General features: G+C 39.1%; 1 protein-coding gene across 1 annotated transcript in view; it reads left to right on the top strand.

Moving 5' to 3' along the window:
• Positions 1-22214, top strand: part of LOC150098392 (cAMP and cAMP-inhibited cGMP 3',5'-cyclic phosphodiesterase 10A-like) — a 534534-nt gene that overhangs the window by 46899 nt on the left and 465421 nt on the right. Inside the window, exon 3 of the mRNA XM_090405194.1 lies at positions 12679-12725. Within this exon, the coding sequence (XP_090261320.1) occupies positions 12679-12725 (47 nt within the window). The remainder of the gene's footprint in view (positions 1-12678; positions 12726-22214) is intronic.

Here is a 22214-nt window from a genome sequence, read left to right on the forward strand (position 1 = left end):
CCAAGTGCAAGACTCGTATTAAAAAAAATGTCAAAGCAGGTGTCAACTCTCGTCCACATTCCTTCAGAATACACGGTGATATATTATCAAGTCCCACAGCCTTATTTATATTTAGTTTACTCAACTCCCCAAACACCTCTTGCTCACTTACAGTCAGGCACTCCAACCCATCATCAACTGCTCTCAATCTCTCCATGAAGTCACATTCACAAGATTGAAAGATCTTTATGAACTGCTCATTAAGTATCTCCACCACACATTCTGCAACAGCTGTCTTTATACCATTTCCTCCAATCAATGTCATCCTTCCATAATCATTCTTTCTTTTGCTGGCTACATATCGAAAGAACTCCCTAGGATTCTTTTTGGCTTCATTAGCTAACTGCTGTTCATACTTCTCTTTAGCTACTCTCACCAACCAAGTCACCCTCCTTGCCTGGTCTTTGTAGACCTCACGGAATTGGTTATTTCCACTTCTCTTTTGCTGCCTCCACAATGCCCTTTTTCTCTGTATCGCATGCTTAATCTCTTTATTCATCGATCTCACACCTACCTTATTTAACCTTCTCACCTGTAGTATACATTTAGACATTGCATCTACTAAATAGTTTTTGAAAATCCCCCAAGCTGCATTGATCTCTTTTCCAGCTAACTCCTCATTCCATGCTACACCTGCAAGCTGTCTCCTGAGCTCTTCATAATCACCCCCCCCCCTTGTAGTTCCACATATACCCTTTTTTCACAGGGGTCTTTGCACTGCTGGCAACCACTCAGGTAATCACCTCATGGTCACTTTCACCAATTGGTGGATGATTTGACACCTCATTTATAATTACATTCTCTGATGAGATGACCAAATCCATGACCCTTAATCCTCGTGTGCCCTCTGTTTCATACTGTCTGAGGTAGTTATCCCTCAAAAACTCAAGAAACTCATTTTCTTTACTTCCAGTTGCTATCTCTTCATCCCAGTTTATATTGCCATAATTAAAATCACCCATAATGATCACCCTTTTCTTATTTGCTTGGCTTATTTGACTATACATTTCACTATCACCACCATCCGCATTACCAGGTCTATAACAACATCCCACCAAGTTTTTGATTCTATTCATCTCTATCTCACACCATACTGCCTCAAAACCACTGGCCCTATTTCCCTCTTGCATCTGTACCTTGTATGGACATAACTCTTTCTCTATCATCAATAGCACTCCCCCTCCCTTTTTACCCCTTTTATCTGCACGAAACACATCATACCCTTCCATCTCTATTCCTGTCAGGATGTCAGCCTCTTCCAACCATGTCTCACTTATTCCGACAATCTTTGGGTGCACAGAATGCAATTAGTGCAACCATTTCATCTGCCTTGTTTCTTATACTTCTAGCATTTGTATACAAACACAACAGCTCATTTCTGGATCTACAGCTAGTTCCACTGATACCACTCACTCGATGTGATCTCTCCATGCTGGACTGGGGCCATTTCCCTTTCTGCTTCTTCATTTTAGAACCCTTTGCAATTCCATCTGTTTCCTCTTGATCCCACATGCTCTCACCTCCTCTTGGAGCATCCACCTTTCTCACGCTGTGTACCCCTGTTCATCCTGAGCCTCCCCGTTTCCCTGCTCCTCTTGCACACCCATTCTCTCATTTTCTATACTCATACCACTCACTTCCCCATTCATTTCCACTTCTTCAATCTCTCCTGTCTTACTCTCCTGCTCTTCCACATCACTCCCCTCTCGATCTGATTCATTCTCTCTATTCACTTCTCTACCTTCCAGCAGCAGTCTCTCCAAGCGACTCACACCATAACCACTCAAATGCAGTCCATCGCTCCCATACAGCTCACTTCGTCCCTCAAACTCATTACACACATTAACAAACTGTACTCCCATCTCCTCACACATTTCAGCCAGAATATCATTCATAATCCTTGCTCTCCGCCTCATTTCACCACAATCATACCTAGGCAACACACTGACTACCCTTCCTGTCACACTATTCTCTTTTATCTTTCCAAGCAGTCTCCTGACACTCATTTTGACATGCTCTTTGTTCTCTCTCAAATCATTTGTACCAATTAATACAGTTAACTCTTTTGCTTGCTCCCGCCTCATATTCAATGCCTCAATCACTCTACTCATTTTACCACCTGGAAAACATACCTCGTGCATTTTATCCTCTAGCACACCTGTAATAATGGAGTCACCATACAACGCCATTCGCTCATCTTTCGTTAACTCTTTCATGCCATCATGATTTATTTTAATAGTTTTGATCTGAATTCTCTTAATTTCATTCCACATCCATTTCATTTCTTGCCTCATCCAATCCAATTCACCTTCCGAATCTCGCGACACATTCTCTCTATCATTAAATCTTTCTAACTTTCTAACTCTCGACCCCCTCTTCTCACTTTCCCTCTCATTCATCCTTTGTTTCCGTACTTTCGGCCCAACATACGTCCAACTTTCACTATCATTCTTCTCACTTTCACTGTCATTTATCTTTCTTTGTTTCCGTACTTTCGGACTAACATGCGTCCAACTTTCGCTATCATTCTTCTCACTTTCACTGTCATTTATCTTTTGTTTCCGTAATTTCGGACTAACATGCATCCAACTTTCGCTATCATTCTTCTCACTTTTACTGTCATTCATCTTTCTTTATTTCAGTACTTTCGATCCAACTAGCGTCCAACTTTCGCCATCATTCATTCGTTTTGCGCTATCATTTATTCTTTCAATTTTTTTCACTTGCAATTTCTGTATCACACCATTTCTACTTTCATTCGTTCTCTCAATTTCATTTCTTTCCGCCTCACTTTCATCCCTTTTAACATCTGTTATGGTTTTCAAATCGCTCTTTTTCTTTTTTACTGATTTTTTAACATTTTTTCACCTCTCTTTCTCACCATCTTTCACTTTCAAACGTGCACTCGCGACACAATCGGTACTAACACTTTCTGTCATCAATTTCTTATTTGCATTCATCAGCTCCTCATTCAGGTCACACTTTGCACACACCCTTCTTCCATCCGCACTAAACATCCATAAATCATTTATGTAATTGAAGGAATACATATAACAGACCTCACACTTAACGAAACGACTGAAATCTAAATTAAAATCATGGAATGACAATGCCGCTGCCATTTTTTTTTTCTCTCTGCAGGTTACTAGGTCTAATAATAACGATTTCGTAATTTAGTTCAGGCAAAAAAAATCCCCCACACTAATAATACCGGTTGCAGAGAACTTTGTCTATTCTTTTAATGTATCCTTAATGTATGGGATGGTTATAATTTTGGTGTGATCTTTGTGTTGGTTGCTAGAAGGGTTCCATGAAATATTTTATCTATTTTATAGGGGTTGTAGCCATTTACTAAAAAGGTGTTGCAAAGTTATCTGAGCTCAGTTTCAAGGGCTGTGTCATTTGAACAGCTACATAGTGAGTCAGTGTTTTGAGGATGCCATATTCTTGGGAAGGGTGGTGGTGTGATTGCTTATATAATTACCATCCTGTATAAGTAAGTTTTCTGTAAATGGAAAAAGATAATAAAGGAGGAACAATTTGAAAAGGTTAATAACCACCATCTGAAAAAAAATTTGCAGCTCAGCACAGCTTAATCATGAAGATTCTTCAATCACAAACTTTGTTTGCTCACACTTGGATAAAGGATAAACCGAGTAAATAATTTCTTGGTATTTTTAATTTAAATTTATATAAAAGTGAACTTTCAACAACTAGCTCTGATCCAGGATATTTTCCTAATAAGATCACTACTTGTATATGAAAAATATATGCTTCTGCAGTACCTCAACCTTTGTATCCCTTTTGAATCTGGCTCCCACTGATGTACTTTTTGTGCTGAAGTCTGAAATTCGCTGAAGTGGTTTCCACAGAAGTAGGGCCACTGTAGTGGATGCTATTCTCTGGGATATGAGTGACTTTGCTCAGTGGTTGGGATGGGCATGCAACTGTTGAGCAATGAGTTAAATGATCCTTTGGGTCACTCACTGTTGGGTGATCTGAGGGATCGCATGATCCCTCACTGGCCATTAAGCCAGTTTGGTTAGTAGTCCTTTTTTTTGGTTAGTGTTCAGCATTATGCACACAAAAAAAAGGATGCGTGCTTTGCATTATGGGACTCTTCCCATAATTGCCTACTAAAATAATTAATGGGAGGTCATCAGCTTCTGTATACAAGTAGCTTAGTTTGTTTGCTTACAAATTAAATTAAAGATGCCAAGAAAATAATTTCTTGGCATCTTTAATTTAATTTCCTTAAGGTCTCCTCTGCTTATCAGATTATAGATTTTGTTCCTATAAAATCTGAAAAGGAAATAATGTATAAATTATTTTAAAAAGTTACATATTGGCCCACAGAGAAACCTAAACCAGAAAAACTTAAACCTTATTATTTAAATTTAAGAGGATATTAAATCCCACATTATTTTTAAACTTTATTATATCAATTCACCGAGGATAAATAGGATCCCCAAAATTCACAAATCTAATGCTTCTCCTACCCCCCCCCCCCCCCAGTCCAATAGTAGACAACATAAACAGCCCACCTACAAACTCCCTCCCTCCAAAGCCCCACATCTATCAAAAATTTTCTGCACTTTAAAACATTAATAAAAACTCTAACCTTGACAGATTCTGACATCATAGTCAGTTTTGAAATACTTCACTCTTCTAATCTACTTTTCATAAAGACCCACTGACCTTATTAAATCATCCCCCCCCTCTAGACTTAATTGAATTATTCAAATTTACCATATACTCAGGTATTCATGTATTCTTATGGGAAGGGAAAATATACAAATAGCTAGATGAGACTGAAATTCTCCCAGATAAAATATTCCATACAGAAGTATGGAATATTTTTTAAAAAAAGCTCAACACAGCACACTTATTATTATTATTATTATTATTCTAACAGATAAGCTTAGGTGTTGATGGTTATTCATGACTTATTTTTCATGGTATTAACAACACCTCACACACTTTTATCCCAAAGATGTTTTATTAACGCTTATATTTCGCTGATTTTCAACTCAGCATCATCAGAGAGCACAACACACTTGTATACGCGACAGTGAGTGAGTGAAACAATACAAATTGCAAAAGACAAAAGATCTAAAGTCCTATTTTTGGTGCCCTCTAATGGGGAAAAAAAAAAGAAAAAAAAAGCAGCTATCCCAAAATAATAATAATAATAATATCCAGGAGTTTTTCTTAGGATAACTGTCTTTCATATTTTTGGCAAATTAATGCAACCATATTTGTTAAGGTTGGGAGAATTCTTCAAAGCCATTGCTGACTCGAAAAATAATCTTTCAGATCTATAACGACTCCTAAATAGCACATTCGTTTTCCTCCATCTAATCCTGTGTGAAGGAGTGGCCAAAGCGTGGTCTGCCAGTCCCGACTTGCCATAGTAATAGTAGCGAATGTATCTTTCATGTTCTTCCAGGTAGATGTTCACTGATCTTCCTGTTTGCCCATAATAGGCCAAGGAACTTCATACACTCCTGGGTGTGCTAAAGGGTGAAGTTTATCCTTAGGCAAGCGGATCAGAGTTGCCAGCTTGACATGAGGTTAAGTGGTGCAAAGGCCATGTTTCAACAATACTTTGGCTATCTTTTCCGATGTACCTCTGATATAGGGAATAGAAATGGTCATGTTGTATTCTTGTGTATTAGGGAGGAGGCAGAGTAATGGGCCTATGTAGTATTTTATCTATTTTGTAGGGATTGTAGCCATTGGCTAAGAACGTATGGCACAGGTATTGGAGTTCAGTGGTCAGAGCTGTATTGTTAGAACAAATGGCTCTGGCTCTGTGTGTAAGTGTTTTTAAAATGCTGTACTGTTGGACTGGATGATGATGTGATTGTTTATGTAGGTATCTTCCTGTGTGTGTGTAGGCTTTCTGTAAATAGAAAAAGATAGTGATCCATCTGAAAGGCAGGTAACTAATGTGTCAAGAAATGGTAAACAGTTATTTGATTCTTTTTCTACTGTGAAATGAATTTTGGGTTGTTGGCTGTTTAGGTAGGTGACAAAAGCATCCAAAGTGTCTTGTCCATGGGACCAGATGGCAAACACATCATCTACATAGCGTAACCACACTTGTGGCTTGTATGTAGCTGTGGTAAGTACTTTGTTTTTAAAGTGTTACATGTAAAAATTTGCTAACGGGGGGAGAGAGAGGGGGTGGGGGAACCCATAGCAGTACCATTAATCTGTTTGTAGAATTTTCCTCCCCATGTAAAGTAACCTGCATTCATGGTAAATTGAAATAATTCAAAAATAGGGGAAATTTAGACTTGATTAAATCAAGAGTGTCTATAAGGGGTACATTGGTAAATAAGGAGGTGACATGGAAACTAACCATTATGTCTGAATCTTTTAGGATTAGATTTTTAACCAGTGTTTTGAAATGGACTGAATTTTTTACAAAAGTAGAGGATTTGCCAGTAAGGGGGGGCAAGCGACTTGGCTAAATGCCTGGCGAGTTTATACGTGGGACTATCTATGCTATTGACTATGAGGCATAGGGGGATATTAGTTTTGTTAATTTTTTGTAATCCATAAATACGGGGTGGTTTAACATGAATTAGTTTTATTTTCCTGATGATTTCTTTGGGCCACGATGTCACTTTTTTCAGTAATTTTCGGACTTTTTTCTTTTGTGACATCGTAGGGTCTCGATGTATAATTTGATATGTGGAACTGTAACATATGAGATCTTGCATTTTTCTGTTATACTCTTCTTGATTCATGATAACTGTTGCATTTCCTTTATTGGCTTTTGTAATAATAATATTTTTATTATTATATAACTTTTTAGGGCAGTTATTTGCTTACATGACATATTGCTTTTTGGAGGCTTAGCCTTGTTTAGAATACTTGCTATATCTAGTCGCACGTTATTGGCCATTGCTGGTGGAAGATCATGGATACCCCGTTCTACTTTAATCATAATTTCTAGTTTAGTAATTTGTTTGGGCGTGACGGCAAAGTTATGTCCTAGACTGAGAGCGTTCTTGGCTTCTTCAGTGAGTGTTTCCGACGACAGGTTTACGACCACGTGGTCTCGTCGAAGTTGCGGTCGGGACTTCGTATGTTGGCGCTCTTGTAGGAGTTCATATTTCTTTAGGTGTTTGCTTTTTACTTTTGTGAATTCTTTTTTCGCTGCAACTTTAGAGATGTGCTGTAGGACAGTCCATATTTCAGGATTTAACACGTTGATTAGTTCTTGTTGTAGAGCTGTTTAGCTTACTAAGCTCTATGCGAGGAGCGGCGATTTGTTCTTGAAGAAGCGCTAAACTCGTCCGTCGATAAATATGATGTGCCTTTGCCGATTGTAACTTTTCTTTGAATTTCAGAAAAGATAGAATGATATCGTTGTCGCGGCATCATTTAAGGAAGGCTAACCTGTTCAATTTTCTGGACAATTTCAGTTTCAACTTACCGAACCGTCGCGCTTTGTATACAGTATCTTCTCTATGCAGAATCATCAATCTAACAGATAAGCTTAAGTGTTGATGATTATTCATGACTTATTTTTCATGGTATTAACAACACCTCACACACTTTTATCACAAAGATGTTTTATTAACACTTATATTTCGCTTTTCAACTCAGCATCAACAGAGCACAACACACTTGTATACGCGACAGTGAGTGAGTGAAACAATATAAATTGCAAAAGACAAAAGATTAAAAGTCCTATTTTTGGCGCCCTCTAATGGAAAAAAAAACACTTGTATACACTGTCGCGTATACAAGAGTGTTGTGCTCTGATGACGCTGAGTTCATAATCAGTAAAATATAAGCATTAATAAAACATCTTTGTGATAAAAATACCGTATTATTATTATTATTATTATTACCCCAACACCTCATGGAGTCAAAGACTCATCTGGGAGGTCCTTTTATCACACACACACACGCGCACACACACACACACACACACACACACACACACACACACACACACACACACACACACACACACACACACACACACACACACACACACACACACACACACACACACACACACACACACACACACACACACACACACACACACACACACACACACACACACACACACACACACACACACACACACACACACACACACACACACACACACACACACACACACACACACACACACACACACACACACACACACACACACACACACACACACACACACACACACACACACACACACACACACACACACACACACACACACACACACACACACACACACACACACACACACACACACACACACACACACACACACACACACACACACACACACACACACACACACACACACACACACACACACACACACACACACACACACACACACACACACACACACACACACACACACACACACACACACACACACACACACACACACACACACACACACACACACACACACACACACACACACACACACACACACACACACACACACACACACACACACACACACACACACACACACACACACACACACACACACACACACACACACACACACACACACACACACACACACACACACACACACACACACACACACACACACACACACACACACACACACACACACACACACACACACACACACACACACACACACACACACACACACACACACACACACACACACACACACACACACACACACACACACACACACACACACACACACACACACACACACACACACACACACACACACACACACACACACACACACACACACACACACACACACACACACACACACACACACACACACACACACACACACACACACACACACACACACACACACACACACACACACACACACACACACACACACACACACACACACACACACACACACACACACACACACACACACACACACACACACACACACACACACACACACACACACACACACACACACACACACACACACACACACACACACACACACACACACACACACACACACACAGCTCATCATACCATGCCTTGAACACATTGCAGACACCACACTCTCAGGCAAGGCATTCCAATCATTCACAACTCTGCACAAAAAAAACCTTCCTCTCACTCCCCTACTCACACCCTCTTTATACAGTTTCCAGGGATGACCTCTGGTTCTCCCCTGATCTCCCACTATTTTCTGTAGAACTTCGCCAGCATTGATCCTATAACAACTCCTTACCTACTTGTAGGTCTCTATCATATCTCCCCTCTTCCTCCTGTCCACCAGACTCTGCACATTACATCTTCTCAATCTTTCCTCATACTCGACATTCCAGAGGGTCAAAAACTACCTTAATCAATTCACGTTTGGACCCTTTCCAACATCTCTTCATCCTTCTGAAAACCAGGTGACCAAATCTGGGCACAATAGTCACACATGTGCCCTAATCAAAACCTTATTCAATGGAACAAGAATCTCTCTACTTCTACACGTCAGTGTCCTTCGCATCATTCACAGAAGCCTTTGTGTTGTCTTCATAATATTGGCTATGTGTCCCCTAAATCTCAGATCCTTATCCACTATCACCCCCAAATCTCTTATTTCTTCCACTTCCAACAATATATCCTCACCAAGCATAAATTCTGCATCCCATCTTTGTTTTCGAAATTTTAAAACCTTACATTTTGCAACGTTGAACTCACTCTCCATTTCCATGCCCAATCATTCAATTTATTCAAGTCTTATAAAGCCACAACATCTTCACTACTCTTCATGGTTCATCCCAACTTTGCATCATCTGCAAACAACTGAACATCTCCATCCATATCTTCACCTGTATCAGTAATATACAAGTTAAACAGTAATGGCCCCAAAACAGACCCTGAGGCACTCCACTAGTGACTTTCCTTTTCCTAGATATTGCTCCCCCATACACAACTTGTTGATACCTATCAGATAGCCAGTCTTCAATCCAATGCACTAATCTAAAATTCAACCCCATCTGCTCTAGTTTGACTATCAATTTATCATGAGGTACTCTATCAAAAGCCTTTGCGAAATCCAAGTATATTACTGTGTATCCTTCTCCTCTGTCCAAGGAAGCAGTCACTTTATTGTAATAAGTAAGTAGATTACTAAAACATGACCTCCCTTTGGCAAATCCATGCTGTCCATCAGAGATAATACCATTGTTGTCGACCCAACTCTGGATCCTAGTTCTCACAAGCTTCTCCAACAACTTAACCACAACACCTGACACACAGATAGGCCTATAGTTTGATGCAACTTAAACCAACTCAAAACAACAGTCCTGCATATACTTTTCCTCAATTGGGGGAAAAGTATGATGCCAGGAGATTGATTTTCTTTGTGGATGATGATGCAGTAGACCCATCTGGTTGCAATAGCAGTGGAAGCAGTGTTAGGTGAAAGTTGTAGCCAACTTTTGGGCAGAGACCAAAATGTATTGCTGCCATTTGGGCATGGTGCAAGTTTCTGCTTTTAGCTCTTTGGAAATCGATTTTCCATGCATTTACGATTTGCTGACAGCTATTTCAGGCTTAAATGTAAGTGGTTAGAGAAGGCATAGTTCTTGATGACAGCTAGTTGGGTATGCTTGGTTATTCATTTGTACAGCATTGGCACATCTTCTGAAAAACAAGGACTTAATTAGGAGATGGGAATTTATTTAGCTTGGAATGGGAAATATGTGATTCCATTCTGGAAAGGATTACTTCCTTGATGCGTTCACTGCATAAGCTTGGATTAGAAAGCTGAAAGCAATAATCCAGTCATGTGAATGAAATATAGAAATCTCAGAGCTCATCCCATTTGACATTCTTATAATGCCAGATTACTTTTCATTGAGAACGGCTATGTGGGTGTTTCTTAGTGGAGGAAGAGATAAGCACAAAGTTGTCATCTGAATTACCTAATGGAAATAATATCACCTTGACGGTATATTTGAAGGTATTTCTATTGAGGACAAGGTCTAGAGTGTTTGGAATTATCTGGTATTTTGGTGGACATGTGAACAATTTGCATTTGTTCTACCTGCTTGATCTGTTCAGTTGGAGAGGATTGCCAGTTGGTATTGTGCACATTGAAATCGCCAAGGAAAATAACCTCACTGCTAGGAAAGTTGGATTGAAGGACTTTCAAAGAGAGTGGTCAAAGAGTTCCGAGTGGATGGTGGCATTGGGAGAGCGATATAAACAGCATATGAATGGGATGACCAGGGATCAAGAGGAAACAGATGTTGTTGCAAAGGGTTCTAAAATGAAGAAGCAGAAAGAGAAATGGCCCCAGTTCAGCATGGAGAGAGCACATCGAGTGAATGGTATCAGTGGAACTAGCTGTAGATCCAGAAATGAGTTGTTGTGTTTGTATACCAATGCTAGAAGCATAAGAAACAAGGCGGATGAAATGGTTGCACTAATTGCGTCTGTGCACCCAGAGATTGTCGGAATAAGTGAGACATGGTTAGATGAGGACGACATCCTGACAGGAATAGAGATGGAAAGGTATGATGTGTTTCGTGAGGATAGAAGGGATAAAAAGGGAGGGGGAGTGCTATTGATGATAGAGAAAGAGTTATGTCCATACAAGGTAGAGATGCAAGAGGGAAATAGGGCCTGTGGCTTTGAGGCAGTATGGTGTGAGATAGAGGTGAATAGAATCAAATACTTGGTGGGATGTTGTTATAGACCTGGTAATGTGGATGGTGGTGATAGTGAAATGTATAGTCAAATAAGCCAAGCAAATAAGAAAAGGGTGATCATTATGGGTGATTTTAATTATGGCAATATAGACTGGAATGAAGAGATAGCGACTGGAAGTAAAGAAAATGAGTTTCTTGAGTTTTTGAGGGATAAGTTGAGTCTTTGACTCCATGGGGTCTTGGGTAATAATAATAAATAATAATAATAATAAGCTCTGTGTAAACATGATCTCTGAGCCACTTTTAAACCTCTCATTTACTATCTTCACTTTCTTACACATCCTGAAGTGTTTCAAGTTCCTTGTGCCTGCAGTTAAGCCTACTTTGGACAGATTAGTGGATCAGTTAACATCCACCTTGAAGAACACAAAAATTACATCTGCTTACATCATCTATATGGCATGTCAGGATTGGCAGATCATGCTCTAGATACTTCTTCACATAGGATAAGAGGGAAGAAGACATTGATATTACATAGAAGTTGCTACAGGTCCGAGAAATTATTTTTATCATCAGCTGTAATGCATTCCTCCAATCTCAACAAGTATGGTTGCATTAATTTGCCAAAGTCTCTAGGAGACAGTTATTCTGAGACATGATATTGTGTGCTTGTTAGAGTATGTGCTATGAAGATGGGTAGAAAAGTAGCAAAATATTAGTAAGTTCAATAAATTATTTTTTTCATCTCTTTATGTTGTTTATACTCTTGAAGCACTATTATGAATATATAAAATATATAAATAATTTATATATTTTTTCTACTAAAAAAGTTCGGGGTGTGACATTTATATGATTATCATAGCTATTTAAACAAATATTTATGATATAACATAAATGAGTTATTTAAATTTTAATAATTAAATTTAAATGCAATAGGTGAAGTTTTCTGTTTAATGTTTCCTTTATTCTTTTTTTCCAGAGGAAGCTTTTGAGATGTCTTTCAGTTATCACATGCAGCCACCACCTGTAAGTATTCAAATTGTGCAGCTCCACTACAATCTTATCAAGAGAATCAATTCTGCTTGAGTTCTATTTATTTGCCTGCTAGCTGAATGACTGGAAAATTTAAATCAGCTGGTTTATTTATTATTATTATTATTATTATTATTCAGGCCTCCTTGGAGTCAAAAGACTCATCGTGGGAGGTCCTTTCCTAAGAATATAAAGTCTGTCAAGACTCATCGAGGGGAGGTCCCCCCCTTAAAAACACAAAGTCTGTCATAACACTCCTTAAACTCATTGACCGTTCTAACTCTCACCACTCCATCAGGCAATGCATTCCACGGTTCAACCACCCTCCATGCAAAGAAACCACTCCTCACCCTCTTGCTCACAGTTTCCTTTCGTAACTTCCAGGGATGGCCTCTTGTTATCACTCCCTCCTGTTGTTCAACCAAGCGAAAGAACTCCCCAATATCAACCCTGTAACCACCTCTCAACAGTTTAAAAGTCTCAATCATATCAATTCTCCTTCTTCTATCTACCAAACTCGGCAGTCCACATTCCCTCAGCCAATCCTTATAACTATCATTGGACAGTCCTGAAACCATCTTTGTGATCCACCTTTGTATCCTTTCCACAGTTAATTAATCCCCTTCAAATCCTGGGGACCAAATCTGAGAACGATAGTCCAAGTGTGGTCTGATCAGGGTCTTATACAACGGAATGATAACTCTTTTACCTCTGCAGGTCAGCGTCGTTCTCATTATTGCAGCAATCCTCTGTGTTACCTTCACCACCTTTGCAATATGTCCCCTAAATTTCAGGTTTCTATCAATCATCAACCCCAGATCTCTTGCCTTTCTTCTCTACTTCCTGCAATATAACTCCTCCCATAGATTATTCAGCATCCCATCAATGTTTCCCAAACCTCAAGACCTTACATTTTGCTGCATTAAACCGAAACCCCCATTCATTTGCCCATCTGTCTTGCTTATTCAAATCCTCTTCCAGGGCTACCACATCTGCACTATTACTAATAATCCTTCCCAGCTTTGCATCATCTGCAAACAACTGAATATCCCTGTGCAATCCACTGGCAATGTCATTGATATAAAGGTTAAACAATATAGGTTCCAGTACTGAGCCCTGTGGGACCCCACTTGTAACCCTCTGCCTCCTTGAAACTGCTCCACCATACACAACTCTCTGATACCTATCAGACAGCCAATCCTGAATCCATTTGACCAATCTGACATCCAGACCATGTGCTGCAACTTAAATATCAGCTTATCATATGGCACCCTGTCAAATGACTTCGCTAAGTCTAAGAAAAGTGCGGTATATGCCTTTCCCTCATCTAACGTTCTTGTAACTTTATTATAAAAGGCTAGAATATTGCTAAAACAAGAGCGCAAATCAATGTTGACTCTCACAGATAACATTACCCTCATCTGCTCAATGCTGTATACGCTCCCTCACTACTTTCTCCAAGATCTTAACAACTAGTGATGACACATAAACTGGCCTATAATTAGACACTTCCAGTCTGTTACCACCCTTATGCAATGGCACTATCTTACCTTCCTTGCCTTCCCAGGGCACCTTTCCTGCAGCCAGCTTTTATTGAAAAGCCAGGTTAAAGGCACAGTTCCCTAGCACATTCTCTCAAAACTCGTGGTGAAATACCATCCAGTCCCAAAGCTTTATTGACATCCAGAGTACTCAGTATCTGAAACACACTCTCCTCCTGTACCTCTAAACATCCTCCACCATACACAACTCTCTGATACCTATCAGACAGCCAATCCTGAATCCATTTGACCAATCTGACATCCAGACCATGTGCTGCAACTTAAATATCAGCTTATCATATGGCACCCTGTCAAATGACTTCGCTAAGTCTAAGAAAAGTGCGGTATATGCCTTTCCCTCATCTAACGTTCTTGTAACTTTATTATAAAAGGCTAGAATATTGCTAAAACAAGAGCGCCCCTTCACAAATCAATGTTGACTCTCACAGATAACATTACCCTCATCTGCCCAATGCTGTATACGCTCCCTCACTACTTTCTCCAAGATCTTAACAACTAGTGATGACACATAAACTGGCCTATAATTAGACACTTCCAGTCTGTTACCACCCTTATGCAATGGCACTATCTTACCTTCCTTGCCTTCCCAGGGCACCTTTCCTGCAGCCAGCTTTTATTGAAAAGCCAGGTTAAAGGCACAGTTCCCTAGCACATTCTCTCAAAACTCGTGGTAAAATACCATCCAGTCCCAAAGCTTTATTGACATCCAGAGTACTCAGTATCTGAAACACACTCTCCTCCTGTACCTCTAAACCTCGAACCTGCCCTATCCCTCTAGCATTAAAAGTGACTTCTCTAGGATGAAATACTCCAATAAAGTGTTCATTGAACAATTCCACTATGTCCTCTGCATCAGTCACTCTATTCCCATTTTTATCCCACAGTATCATTCTTCCATAGTCATTTCTCCTCTTACTGGCCACATAGCTAAAAAATTCCCTAGGATTGTCTTTGGATCTTAGGGCCAATCTCCTCTCATATTCCAGTTTCTCATATCCTTCAAGAATTCTAGAAATTCAATTCCCCTATTGCTACATGCATCTTCCTCTCTCCAATTTATACTGTAGTTAAAATCTCCCATAACAATCATTCTTCTTGCACTTGCCAAACTTAACTGTCTAAACATCTCCTGGTCCCTATCCTCTATGCTCCTGGGTCTGTAGCAACACCCCACTGAATATCCTGTCTTGCCCACCTCTACCTCACACCATATGCTCTCAAAATCATTTGTCTCACTTCCTTCCAAAGCCTCCACTCTTAGAGGACATAAGTCGTCACTTATCATAAGCAGTACCCCACCACCACACTTTCCCTTCCTATCCTGCCGAAAAATGCTATACCCAGCGACTTCTATTCCTGTTATTATATCCTCTTCTTTCAACCTCGTCTCAGTGATCCCAATAATTTTTGGCCAGGCTGATGCTATCTGCGCCACCAATTCCTCTCCCTTATTCCGGATACTCCTGTCATTAATATAAAGCATATATATGCCATTGTTTCTATACCGAGCATTATCCCTTCTATTCTCCACTGGGCTCAGTGTTACCTGACACCGACTCCCTTTTCCCAAGTATCCATTCCCACAAGAGGCCACCCCTGCTATCATCCTCTCTAGGACACACTGACTCGTTCAGAACAGCAATCTCTCCAGATGCCTACGTCCTTCCTCATTCAAATGTAAGCGGTTTCTCGCATACAATTCCTCTCTTTCCTCAAATGCACTCAAAGCATCCACATATACCAGTCCTCTTTTGTCACACATTCTAGCTATTATGTCATTCAATATTGCTGCTTTTCTGCTCAGGTCGTCATTATCATACCTAGGCAACACGCATACTATTTTTCCTCTCTCTATCTTCTTCCGTACAGCCTCAAGCAAAAATCTCATATCTCTCACTGCCCGACTTACATTACCACTCAAGTCATTTGTTCGTACCATCAGAATCATCTCATCCATCTTTTCACCTCTCTTAATAGCCATAGCCACCCTTTCTATTGGAACCCCATCTGGCAAACACTCCTCACACAGCCTATCTTGAACACCACGGATCATTGAGTCGCCATACATTATACCTCTTACCATTCCCTCTCTCCTATTGTTTCCATTCACTCCTCTTCTTTCATTCCCATAGGTCTCTCTCATTCCCTCTCTTCTACTGCTATTCTCTCTTCTAGCATTCCCATACCTCTCTCTCTCTCTCTCCTGCTGTTTCCATTCTCTCCTCTTTTAGGACTCCCATATATCTCTCTCCTACTGTTTCCATTCTCTCCTCTTCTAGCACTTCCATATCTCTCTCTCATTCCATCTCTCCTACTGTTTCCATCCTCTCGTCTTCTAGCATTCCCATACTTCTCTCTCATTCCCTCTCTTCTGCTGTTTCCATTCTCTCCTCTTCTAGCACCCCTATACCTCTCACTCATTCCCTCTCTTTTACTGTTTCCTTTCTCTCCTCTTCTAACACTCCCAAAATTCTTTCTCTCCCCTACTCTGATTCGGCTTGCATTTATCTCTTCCATTCTCTTAATCTTATCTTTCATACTTCTGCTCTCATTCACAAGACATTCTACCTCCTCTTTCAGCTCATCTATCTCCCTGTGCAGGTCAGTCACTCTTCATCTATATTCAATCTCCCAAACAAAACCATCTCCTAAACTTTCACAGTCACTCATGCCTTCCTCACTATCAACTATTATTTTCTCATTCATATATATATATTTTTTTCATTCTCTCCTATCACACTACTTGTCTTTCTACATTCATTCCCCATTCCTGGAGCAACAAGGTTGATATTGATATTTCTAATGCACTTATTTCCTCCTACTGCCTGCATTTTGTGCACATACGCTCTCCGCTCTCTTTCACAAGCCACATATCCAATTCCTGAGACACATACATGTCGCAAGTACTGCATGCCACAAAGTCCCTTATGATATTGCTTATAATAGAGTTCTTAAATGGCAGAGGACTTGGCAATATTCCACTTGCAACTGCAGCTGAATCCGCCATCAATTATGTACTTATCAACCCAGCCAGATCTGAAACCTGTGAAGCAATTGCATTTGGCATTGCTTAATCATTTTTGCAACAAAACAAAAGCTTGCTTTAGTAATGTGATTGCCTTTTATAATAAAGTGACAGCAGTCGATGAAGAAAAGGCATATACTGCCATTTTTTTTGGATTTTGCAAAGGAATTTGACAGGGTGCCACATGATAAGCTGATATTTAAGTTGCAGCACATGAGTTTAGATGTTGGGTTAGTCAACTGGATTCAGGATTGGTTGTCTGATAGGTATCAGAGAGTTGCATATGGTGGGGCAATATCAAGGAAGCAGGAGGTTGCTCCTGCTTCCTTGATATTGCATAATGCTCAGTTATTCCATAATGCTCAGTAGTAGGACCTGTATTGTTCAACCATTATATCAATGACATTGTCAGTGAATTGCAAGAGGATATTCAGTTGTTTGCACATGATGTGAAGCTGGGAAGGGTTATCAGTAATAGTGCAGATGTTGCAGCCCTGTAAGAGAATTTGAATGAACTAGACAGATGGGAAAATGAATGGTGGTTTAAGTTTAATGCAGCAAAATGTAAAGTCTTGAAGTTTGGGATACATCAGTGGGAGGCTGCATACTACTCGATTGGAGGAGCTGTACTGGAGAAAGTAGGGGAGACAAGAGATCTAGGGTTGATGATTGATAGAAACCTGAAATTTAGGGGACATATTGCAAAGGTGGTGAAGGTAACACACAGGATTGCTGCAATAATGAGAAGGATGCTGACCTGCAGAGGTAAAGGAGTTATCATTCCATTGTATAAGATCCTGATCAGACCACACTTAGACTGTTGTTCTGAAATTTTGTCCCCAGGATTTGAAGGGGATAAATTAACTGTGGAAAGGGTACAGAGGTGGATAACAAAGATGGTTTCAGGATTGTACAATGGAATAACAGTTTGTCCAAACATATAACTTTAAAATCATTCAAATGCAGATCATTAAACAAATACGGTGAGATAGTTACAATTTTGATGGAGAGCATGTAGATAATTCTTTATCCTTATCATTTTTCCCCATTAAAAATAATAAGTCCATTATAAGCCCATTGTTATTGGTAAAATAATTTCAAATGATAATAATAAATGAATATGTAGATTTTTGACCAGTAAAATCAAATTATAAGAAGGAATACGAATACAAGGAATTTATTTGGTCGTATTAATATAAATAAATGAAACCGACTAATTTAACTACCTGTGGCTTCTTCTGGGTTAGGATTAGAATGAACAAAAATTACAATAAAAGGCTAGCATGAATCATAACATTACTAAAATGCAGAAACACGTACAAACTGTTACACTATAAGCTAAAAAGAAAAAACACATGGAGCATGGATGCTAGCATGGGTTAGCTATCATTCAACAATGTGTGCACGATAGTTGGAAATATTTGGAGATGGTTGGAAATAAGTAAAGAAAAATGTATATCAGCTAGAACAGTTAAAGTGCAACAAGGCTAGACTATTACACCAACTTACATTCCTGAAGAGATGTATGGACAGTAACATAATCCTCAAGTTTTATATTTCAAAGAGCGTTTCCATTCTACAAGATCTGAAGTGATCTATCAAAATATGTTGTTTGCTCTCTTATGAGATAGGATGCAATCCAAATTATAATTTGATTTTACTGGTTAAAAATTTACATATTCATTTATTATTATTATGCTTAACCAAGTTGATTATTTGTACTTTCAATTACACTGTATTTTTTTTAACTGCATAGACGTTGATCTATGGTCTTTTTCAGATAACACAATCAGCTCTTCTTACAACAGCACTATTTTATCCTCGAAAAACAGACAAATCAAAAATATAACGCTCTTTACAAAAAAAAAAGTTCATTCCAAAAGTTACTCTGGCCAATGAAAAAGTGTTAGCAAACATCTCAAATCATAACTTGACAACAGTGGAAGCTAGCATTTTAAAGAAAGATTCCAACTTTGTTGTCACACCTATCGGAAATTTTCATCATGCCATCAGATATTTTAGCCAGTCTGGATATTGTATCTTGGTTCACAAATGTTCCATTGGAGTTTTGGAACTTATAGACAATCTGTTCCTTCCTGTTACATCTCAACGTTTTAGGCATCGTCTCCACTCCAATTATTTCAGATGGAATTGGAAAATTTACAAGCAGCTATCTGGCCATGCAATGGTCCTCTGTTTCTTGCATGCGCTGACATATTAATGGACAATTTCCAAAAACATTTCCTCACATCTACAAACAAAAAGCTTTTAATATGTTGGAGATATGTAGATGATGGCTTTATCATTTGGAAATACAATGTTGCTGAGGTGCACGATTTTCTTTCCTTTATCATTTCCTTCCACCATAAAATAGAATTCACTTTGGAACTTGAAAATGAAGGAAAACTACCTTTCCTAGATGTTTTAATTACTTTCAAAAAAAGCTGAGGGAATCTTCTCTCTCTCTCTTAGCATATACCATAAGCCCACTCATACAGCTTGTTTTCCACATTCATCCTCTTTACACCATATATCACATAAACTAGGTATTATATGTATGCTCAAGAAAAGGATGGTCTCTTTAAGAGAAATGAAGAAAAACTGAAGGAAAAATTTCTAAGACTATGGTACAAAGAATACTACTCTCTACTCCTGCTCCACAACAAAATTATTATTATTATTATTATTATTATTATTATTATTATTATTATTATTATTATTATTACAGGCTACTCTGTGGAGTCCTTAGACTCATTGAGGGAGGCCCTAACCATCATGCCAAGTACTATTCAATATTTGTGTGGTATCTATCATACTTTGCTTTGAACTCATTCACAGTCATGGCACCCACAACAGATGGGCAAACTATTCCACTCTTTCACCACTCTCCAAGTAAAAAATCTAGTTCTAACACCCTTGCTAACTGCACTATTGCTCAGTTTCAAAGGATGGCTACTAGTTCTCCCACTACTAGCCTGTTCTAAAAAATTTAATCTTGTAAAAACCCTTCAGTAATGTGTATATCTCAATCACATCACCCCTTTCTCAATCACATAACGCACAAATCGTCAATCAGTTCCTGTAAGGTTCATTTCATAGACTGGCTACCATCTTGGTCACTTGCCTCTGGTTCCTCTCCACCTCTTCCTCATTGCCAAGAAACCTGACTAGATCTGCATGCAGCAGTCCAGATGGGGTCTTATCAAGGCTCAATAAAGAGAAATAATAACCTGCTTGTCTCTGCTCATCAAAGTATTCTTCTGGAACCAAGTAATCTGATGAGTTGCTTTAGCCACTTTTGCTATGTGTCCTCTAAATTTTAACTCACTATCCACTAACACTCCCAAATCTCTGGCTTTGTCAATTTCCTGGAGTACAGTTTCATCAAAGTGATATACAGCTGGCAATCTTTTCACTCAAAAATGGATAAACTTACACTTTGCCACATTGAACTGATATCCATTCTACTTTGCCCAGACTGCCAGTCTATCCACACCATCCTGCAAAATTTTAACATTATCTGTATTAACCACTGCTCTCTACCTAATTTTGCATCATCAGTAAACAACTGAACAGTTCCTCTCAAATTCCTTCCTATATCATTAATGTACATTAATGTACAAATCCATGTGCTGTATTTATTGATTAGAATTTCATGTGGTGTCCTATCAAAGGTTTTTGCAAAGTCCAGCAGTATCACTGTAAACTCATTACCTTTATCCAACTCAGCTGTCAGTGTATTATAAAACATGAGCCAGTTACTGGGGAATGACCTACCCTTCACAAAACCATGTTTCCCCCCCCCATTCAGTATCCCATTTCTATCTATCCATTCCTGTATTTTCTCTTGACCGACTTTTCCAGAACCTTGAAGCAACTCCTGATATACTGATCGGTTGGTAATTTGCTACATCAATCTTGGAGTGTCCTTTATGCAATGGAATTATTTTCCCTTCTTTCCATCCCCTTGGGACTGACCCAGAGCTGAGACTTAGATTAAATAATGCAGTCAAAGGCAATGACAATTTCCTAGCACGTTTATGTAAAACTTGAGCTGGTATACCATCTAATCCTATAGCTCTATTCACATCAAGGTTTTGAAATATGCTATGCACCTACATTTCATTTATCTCAGTTCCCATATGGCTTTGTCTCTCTCATTATTGGATATCTCCACCTGGATGATATACTCTTGCAAAGTATTCACTTTAACTCTACTATTTCGACTGATTCAAGCACCTCCCTACCATAACCATTCATTAAAATCATTCTGCCATAAACATTCTTCTTTTTACTTGCAGGATATCAAAAGAACTGTTTGGAATTATGTTTCCCCTACACTGCTAATTTCCTTTCATACTTTTGCCTTTCTTTCCACACTGGTTACCCATCTGGCCTGTGCTTTGTACTGCTCACGTGCCTGCTGATCACCTTTCTTCTTGAATTTCTTCCACAATTTATTTATTTTTATTTATTTTTTTGTAACTCAAGCTTAATGATGATAGTCATCCATTTAACTGTCACTTGATTTACTCTCTTAACTGTAGGTATGTGGTCTGCAATTACTTCTCTCAAACACTCCTCCTTCACCACCTCCCATACACTATCAACATTCAGCCCTTGCAGATTCTCATGCTGTGGAACTAATATCCAAGCAATCCTAAGCTTGTCATACATACCAGCCCTGTATGAGTCCAGTCCTCATAATTCTACACATACTTCTTCTTAACTGAAAATTCTACACAATTAGCCACCTACCAGGTCAAGACCAAGTGGCGGTGTGTAAGAAGTGCTCTGGATTCAGATAAGTTATTCTTGATTGATTGATTGATTGATTGATTGTTTGAGTAAGAGCTGCTATAAAAGTTGTGCGCTACTAGTATTATTAGTGTGTGG

This window comes from Typopeltis vanoorti, chromosome 15 (genome assembly GCF_054136105.1).
Source record: "Typopeltis vanoorti isolate ZY-2024b chromosome 15, IOZ_Tvanoo_1.0, whole genome shotgun sequence".
NCBI lineage: Eukaryota > Metazoa > Arthropoda > Arachnida > Uropygi > Thelyphonidae > Typopeltis > Typopeltis vanoorti.